This window comes from Elephantulus edwardii, unplaced genomic scaffold, assembly GCF_000299155.1.
Source record: "Elephantulus edwardii isolate Elephantulus edwardi_28Jun2011 unplaced genomic scaffold, EleEdw1.0 scaffold00022, whole genome shotgun sequence".
Lineage (NCBI taxonomy): Eukaryota > Metazoa > Chordata > Mammalia > Macroscelidea > Macroscelididae > Elephantulus > Elephantulus edwardii.
Genome location: NW_006399772.1, coordinates 1,262,042 through 1,270,342, shown reverse-complemented (window position 1 = coordinate 1,270,342; position 8,301 = coordinate 1,262,042). Strand labels below are relative to the sequence as shown.

Below are 8,301 nucleotides of genomic sequence, written 5' to 3'. Positions count from 1 at the left end.
GAAGGACTGTGAAAGAGCTGTTGTGGGGTTACAAGGATCCATTTCTGAGTTTGGTTCCATATCCTGTTAATACTACAGTTGGTGTATTTTATCCTGTAAGTACCAAATAATATTAATGTTTTAAAATGCTATTAAAATTGTGTCATTAGTATGGTTTTCAAATATATTAACCCATTTGTTCATCTACAAATATATTTTGTGATTAAAATGAAAACATCCTCATATTACATGTCATCAACTTTTCTAGTTGGGAACATGTACTTAAGTGAATTTAAACAAATTCTGCTTTCCATAAATAACAAATTTAATATCAGTAATTATTGGATTTTCTTTCTCTTTTTATAAAATTAAATTTGCGTCCAATATTCAAGGGCTCTCTGGAGGGCTAGTGATAAAAATCTGTACTACAATCACAAAGGTATGCAGTTTGAATCCACCAGCTACTGTACGGGAGAAGGATGGGCAATCTCCTCCCGTGTGATTTGCTGCCTCTGAAAGTTCGCTGTAGGGTCAGCTGTGAGTCAGTTCTAACTGAACAGCACACATCAACTACAACCAAGTTTTAATAAGTGTTAGTGTAGTCAAACTGTAAGTTTTTCTCTAGACTCTTTATAGATTTCTAAAATTTCTCTACACAAAGTTAACCTAATTTGCACACTCCAACTAGATTCTTCAGCCCGCTTTCCCTATTTTAGTAGAACTAGTGTATAAGAGGAGCTCTCATGGCCTATTGGCAAGAAGATCCACTGCAATTCAGGCCACCAGCTGCTCTGCAGGAGAGGATGCGCAATCTCCTCCCGTGTGATTGTGATTAACTGCCTCTAAAAACCTGCTGGAGGGTCAGCAATGGGTGACTCTAGGGTACACAGTAACAGTGTATAAGAATTTCTAAAGACTCCATGAATTTACATATTAAGCGAAAAGTGAATTTGTGATATTATCACTTTATGTTCCCAATTAACTAATAATAATGAATTAGAATGTGCTACTAATCATGCCCTTATTGTCTTAATTATAGATAGCACTTAGAATTTCAATATTTAACAATAATTTTAATATTACTGTGTAAATCCTTAAATATGCTAATAATGAAAATGTCCTCACTGACTTAATAATGATAGAATATTGGATTTTAAATTGTATTACTTCCAGTGTTAATTTTAGGGCTTGTCTCTCTTAAGTATCTTTTTTTAATTAATGATTTTGGATTTCCTTTCATTTATTCATTGTTGCACTTTTCCCTGCCCACCCCCCCCCAGTAGAATAAAAATTCTTTCTTTGGTATATAATACCTCCCTCTCCCCCTGAGAACACTCCACTATGCAACCTTCATTCTGGACTCTTGTGATAACCATAATACCCAATCATACATCTCTTGTAGACTGTTCTCTCTCTCATCTGTTTCAATGCAGTGTGTACATAATTTATCCATTTTTTCTCAGTCTCACCCCAACCCTGATGTTAGTCCCGTTCTATAACAGTGGCACTATGCAATATTTGTCCTTTTGTGACAGATATTTCACTCAGCATAATATCCTCCAAGGTCACCCATTTTGAATAATATTGCTTGTGTTCCTTGTTTTTAATGTAGCATAGTATTCCCTTGTGTGGCTATATTAGGGTCAGCTACAATTTGGATTTGACTCAATGGTACATAATAACAATATAACACTAATTTAAACTACCTTAATTGTGTATGCATTTTAAATCACACCAATAACCAAAACCAACACCACCCCCCCTCCCGCTACTTAAGAATTCTGGGAGTTACACGTTTTGCAACTTGGAAAATGTGACTCACGTCGGAATTTTTTCTTTTTAATATCTTTCCAGTACAATGATACTGTAGATGGAGTATATAAGGTTTTCAGTGGAAAGGACGACATTAGCAAAGTTGCCATAATTGACACCTATAAAGGTAAAAAGTAAGTATCTGTGTCAATTTGGGGTTTGTGTGTGTGTGTGTCTTACTGGAGTACTCTGAGGCAGAGGAGACATTCCCTTGATTCTGGAAAAGACACAGGTACCAACCTTTCGAACAATCATAGCTGTATCCTAGCCTCTTAGCAATGTCTTTTGTGTCAGAGGCTAAGTACACGACAACGGAAGGGTCACCAGTCATAGTACTGAGTATTGGTACCACTTGTGGTTTGCTTAACCTTTTAGGTGTGACTTCACTTCCATAATGAAATTCACAGAAACCATGATGTAGCCAACTCATACACATTACTCAAACTAGTACATTTCACAAATGAAAAGTAACAAATTCAATCTACCATGACTACATGTATCTCTAAAAATGATTAGTGAATATTTTCAGTCCTCATGGCTTTTTCCTTGGCAGAAGAATGTGGAAAACCCCAGATTTTAAAACTTTAGTTATGTAAAAATGTAATTACTACTGTTCTAAAACTTACATGCTAAACCTAAAATTAAAAATGCATGCTTCTTTTGAAATGATGAAAGAATGAGTTATCTTGGTAGAGCCATGCTGTCCATTCTGTTTATAATTCCAGTAGGTGTTCTGGAAAATAACCAATTTAGAAGAATAGAAAGAACCATAGTGGGGAATGGTGTCCTTTTTTTCCTTGGAGCATGTTTTAGACCTACATATCTTCTGATAAATAAAATAGATAAAATAAACACAAATGGAAAAACATGTTTTTATTAATATCAAAATTTGTTACCTCATGCTGAATCCTTAAAAATTCCGTATTTTATCTTTATTCATGAAATATTTACTAATGTAGAACTTTTTCTAAGTGCTTGTTTTGGTGGATGTAAATCAAATCCAGGTTTATTGATTAAGGAGCAATGAACTTTTCACTGTTTCCACATTATTAGAGGTTTTTGTGGAGAGAGACTAAGGGATCTAATCACAAGAGTTTTACATCCATTTAAGACTATGATCAGCTTTACTTAATAGATCATAAAAGATGGAATGATTGGCATCTTATTGTTTCTAGTCATTTAAACATCTGCATATTTTTCTTTCCTCCCCAAACCCCTTTGCTACATTAGACTGAACTTTTATCAGCCACCCACTTTTTCTTTAGTTCACCTTAATCTACTACCAAATAGTTTCTTTCTCCCCTTGGTTTTTCCATTTAAAAAACCCCAAAACCAAAATAAAACAGAATCAAACCACAAAAATCCTCTCCTGAAGATTTTTATCTAAGTCTCATTTTCAATCTTCTGGAATGGTTAGATTCCAATCCTTTTCTCATACTTTGGGCACTTGGAGAGTCCAGGCACTTAATTAAGCTCAACAAGACAAAACCTTAAAACAAACATGAACTAAATGAATACTTTTTAATTTTACTTTATTAATGTTAATGAGCATTTACAGAAATTTTGGATTTCCATTCATTGTTGCACTTTTCTCCCTGCCCCACCTCTCCCCAGTTCACTTATATTAGCACAAATATTAAATGATATCTTAAAAAGGAAAGTGGGACAAAAAGGTGCTTTTGAAATTAAAGTTCTCTATTAATTGTCTTTAATTTTTTTATTCCTAAGGAATCTCTCTGTTTGGCCAGACTATTGTGATATGATTAATGGCACAGGTATGTACATCTTGTTTTGTAGTAAAAATCTCAATGAAACCACAAATTTACTGTGTTCTCAAAGTGGAGGGTGTATGTTTGTCTTCACTTGTTCATGGCCTACTGCAATCTCTATTTTAAAATAGGCTTAGTAAATGTTTTATTTGCTAGATTTCCTGAAGATTAGCCATAAAAGGTTTGCTTTGCATTGCAAGGGAATTATTTGCTTTGTGAAACTTTGCCTCATACTCTCCTATGTTAGCAGAAGAAAAGACTTTACAAAGTCCTGTTCACGTCTCTGTTAACATTTTGTACAGTTAACAACTTAGAATTGAAAGAATATAAAAATAGATCATTACATAAGGGAGATTTAAACCTAAGGTAGACTCTGTCTGGTTAAAAAACCAGACAGAGCCCTTTCTTCCCTGGAAGAGATAGTTAGAATTCAGCGATACAACAATAGCAAAACTATAGATATCTAATTGGCTGAGAAATACATAACAATTCTTGATTAAAAGTTAGAAAAAAGGAAGCACTTTGAATTTACAGTATGACTAAATCTGTATTCATTCATTAAAGAAAGAACAAAATACAGATGTCTACTGTATTATATTTGAAAACTTTTTAAAACCTATTGCCATGAGGTCTTTAAAGTCAAAGGTGAGTTTTTAATTATGAAGAAGCACAAGCACAAAGTTTACAAGATATCTAGACAGTACCTCAGGGGGAAAAAAAAGAAAGTTAAGTGAAAGGTTATGTAAAAGAAACGCAGAGAAAGCTTACTATTTAAAAATGTATGACTGTGTTCTGCATGTTTATTTCATTTTCTTGCCCCTCACTTGTATGGAGAAAAAACAAAACAAAACAGAGATTGCTTGATTTACTTTGTGGGTTTTGAGCTATTAGGGTGGATAAACACATTCCTTTCTGAATAAAGCATTTTTGCAAATAAAGCATCAAATATCCCAGTAATACTAACTAGTACTTGTGTAAGCATAGTTCTTCAGTACCTGATACAGAGATGAATGTTCTGTGCTGCTTCTAACCAGTGAAGGAGTGTTTAGGCATTTAAGAGGGGTTGGGTGGAAGGGAAGCATTAAAAAATACTGTCGATGTTTTCCACAAGAAGAGGTAGAACAATAAGTATTGGCAATTGTATTAATTCATGGCCATCAGGCATGAAATGAAATATATCTGAAGAACCTCGGAATAAAACATCAGTGAAGAGAGGTGGGATAGTCGGGGACTAGGATGCTAGCTAACCTTGTGTGAGAGGCCCTCAGTTTCCACACAGAGGAAAGACCAATGGAACAAAAAGAATTCTTTCTAAGATAACATGAACAAACAAAATCTCTGCTGATATCCAATATCTTGTGGTAATTCTGCATTGTGAATACCATTAGGGTAAAATTCTCTAGCATATTTCAGATCTATAAAGTTTTTCAATATTTTCTATTTAATTGTTATTGGGGTCTAGGAGCTGTTAGCACTACTAGAGTAAGGTCCTATAATGAGAAATTTAGGGAGGTCTGGTGACTTACCCTGTAGGGAGTTGTTCTGCTAATGTAAAGGGTATGCCTCTCTGGTGACTCAAATGTAATTATCAACTGTGTGGGAAAGATAGGCAATCACCTTCTGTGTGATTTACAGCCTTAGAGACCCATGGGTGGTCAGTTATTATACTATTCTGACACAGCAGCAGAGATAAAGAGGATTCAATATCAGGGTAAAGCAGTGATCACAAAAACTAGGTGAAATTATAATAAGGTCACAAAGAGGGAGTGCTGGCCATAAAAACCACCTTATTATACAAGGGCTATTGAGCCCTTGAAATAAACAGTCTAGAACAACCTTTAGTGTACTATAAACATAAAAAATACAAACTGGATTTTGAAATATTTTTAAGATTTAAAATTAGTCTATAATCTTCAGATAATGGAGTTACATAAAAATAAGTCATGTCAGAGAACCTTATTACCACCATTTAATTTCATAAAATATCCTGCTAGTCCTGAATGTTTGTCTGTTATTTCTTTTTCACAAAGGAAAATTTTCATCTTTCAGAGAGCTTTACTCAATTTTTTTATTTTATTTTAATGAACATTTACAGAGATTTTGGAATATTACTGCTTTTTAATTTTTGACTCATGTTTAACTTGTTAGTTAAATTTGTGTCCTCTAGGCTGCAACTCTTCCATGATACATCTTCAAGGATATGAACATGTACAGCTAAGCACAATTGATAACAGTGCATCTAAATTCCAAAATCAATCTCCATAATAGTCTATGTTTCCTACTGCCAATGGGGCCTTTTAGAGTAGTGAGAGAAGACCTTCACCCTGAAACTCACAGCGTCCCCTTTTAGCAGGAAGTAGCTAAGAGAATACGCCATCCCCTTTCCTTATGAATCAGGGTGAAGTCTCTCTCAGGAGTGATAGGGAATGGCAAAGGACACACTGACAAAAGAGATTAATCAGAACTGGCTTTGACAAGCACTGTGGCAACTGGACAATTAAAACAGACTTTCAAGGGCGGGGGGGAAATGAACTTGGGAGGAGGGTAGAGAAAATAGTGCAACAATGAATGAAAAATCCCAAATCTCTGTAAATGTTCATTAAAATGGATTCTGAAATTTTGATAATGTAAGCTTTTATTTGAATTACACAGTAAAATGAAATATTTTGGCATAATATAGTAAAATATAGCTTTTTCCTACTTCTTGTGAGAAAATAGGTCTAACAGAGAATTAAAATTAGATGTGTAGTTTATACTATATTTTATTGCAAAAGGGATTTCTTTCAGAAGATACTTTAATCTAATATCACTTGTTTGTTTGCTAAACAGACGGAGCCTCGTTCCCTCCTTTTGTTGAGAAGAGCCGGACGCTGCAATTCTTTTCCTCAGACATTTGCAGGTACAATTTAGACAGCAAGGTGTTTCTGTGAATTTGATTTTTTTGTGAGAAGATACAGACCAAGAAGGTCATATTTAATTACGTCATGTCTGAGAATTATGTAGGCAATTTTTTCTTGCTTTTTAAATAAATAGATCCTTATTAGTTACACCTCATGACAAAGAAAAATACTGAAAAATAGACCCCAAAGCAGCAGCAATTTGAAAGATTGAGGTTTTCAATGATTTTTTTTCTTGGTCCCACAAACTACAGTCATGGATGTAGCATGAATGTAATGACAACAGAAGGAATGGGTGGCCTTCTGTGATGCTGTTGAAGCTTACAGAACATGTTGTGGGCTACTAAAGGAACAGACACATCTGCCTTGGAGGAAGTGAATGCAGAACGTTTCTTGGAGGCAAGGATGGAGAAACTGTTTTACACACATGATATCAGGATGTACTATCCCCTGCAGAATGCAGAAAGTCATCATGCTTGGTAAAGGTTCAGGGGGGAAAACCCCCAAAAAACCCATAAAAACAAACCAAGAGAATTCTCCAGGAAATGTACCGGCCCAGGTCTGCAACAGGCAGCTGAAGCACAGCAAGTGGTTTTGAGGCTGGTAGAGGTTGGACCGTGATTCGTTTTGTGTGTGCACGGAGATACTATGAGTCAACACAATGGCATCTAATGATAACACCTCTCAAAATGTAAAAGAATGTAGATTGCTATGCATCGTGGAAACGGATGATGACTCTTTAGAGACCTGTGTGTTATTAATGTGTTGGACGGACCACTGCTAGCGCATTCTTTCAAAGTGAGACCCAAGGCACAGGCACTGACGCTTGAATCCTACATAGTCCCTAAAGAATGTATGGTTACAGAGAAGCATTTGCATCTTTGTTTCTGTCCTGCTTCTCTGCAAAGCTGAAGAAAACATTGCTTCTTCACAAAATGTTACCTGAGATTAAAAAAAAACCCCAAATCAACCCCAATTCATTTCTATTGAGTCAGTATCTGATTTATAGCTGGCCCTCCAGCGGGTTTGCAGAGGTAACTCGCTCACCCCAACCAAGACATTGCCCATCCTACTGCAGAGCAGCTGGTGGATACTGACTGACTTTCCTCTGGCAGCGAAACTTTTTACTCACTGCAAGAATGACTATGGAGTCCATGATTATAGCGGGAGCTTTGGTGGCCTACTAGTAAAAAGTTGTGCTGCCAATCCAAAGGTATGCAGTTCGAATTCCATCAGCTGCTCAGCAGATGGACGATGGTTGTCTGCTGCTGCGCAATCACCTGCCTTTAGACCCTGCTGGAGGGTCAGCTATGGGTCAATTCTGACTCAACAGTATATAACAAGATACAATGTCAAATGGCGATAGAGATCTCTGTCAAATGAGCACGTGTACATATCCATGAAAATGATGAGTTCTCTCTGGAACTAAGTTTTTAAAAGATAGAAACTTGATTTTTTTATTTCACTTAAACTGAATATAAATAATTATGTGTGGAAAATTAATATCAGTGCTTATATGTGGAGAAGTGCCATTGATATCCATCCTGCATCATAGTTCACAGGATACACTGTTCAGAATACTTTCATATTTTGATGTCTTAAATTTTCATAATTTCTTTATATAAAGTTGCAAATAATTGAATAAGAATTTAGAATTTGCACAAGAATATTCTATTTACTTAAAACAAAATGTCACTAGAATACATTTCAATTATCTGAGTAAAACTTTTCCCCCTCCAAATTGTATCTAGGTCAATCTATGCAGTTTTTGGAGGTGATGTTAATTTGAAAGGAATTCCTGTGTATAGATTTGTCCTTCCATCAAAAGCCTTTGCATCTCCGGT

General features: G+C 35.5%; 1 protein-coding gene across 1 annotated transcript in view; it reads left to right on the top strand.

Moving 5' to 3' along the window:
- LOC102858298 (platelet glycoprotein 4-like) overlaps nucleotides 1-8,301 on the top strand; it is a 34,982-nt gene that overhangs the window by 22,740 nt on the left and 3,941 nt on the right. Inside the window, exons 5-9 of the mRNA XM_006882676.1 lie at nucleotides 1-95; nucleotides 1,834-1,925; nucleotides 3,520-3,566; nucleotides 6,390-6,459; nucleotides 8,209-8,299. The exon at nucleotides 1-95 is cut by the window's left edge and continues 1 nt beyond it. Of these exons, the coding sequence (XP_006882738.1) occupies nucleotides 1-95; nucleotides 1,834-1,925; nucleotides 3,520-3,566; nucleotides 6,390-6,459; nucleotides 8,209-8,299 (395 nt within the window). The remainder of the gene's footprint in view (nucleotides 96-1,833; nucleotides 1,926-3,519; nucleotides 3,567-6,389; nucleotides 6,460-8,208; nucleotides 8,300-8,301) is intronic.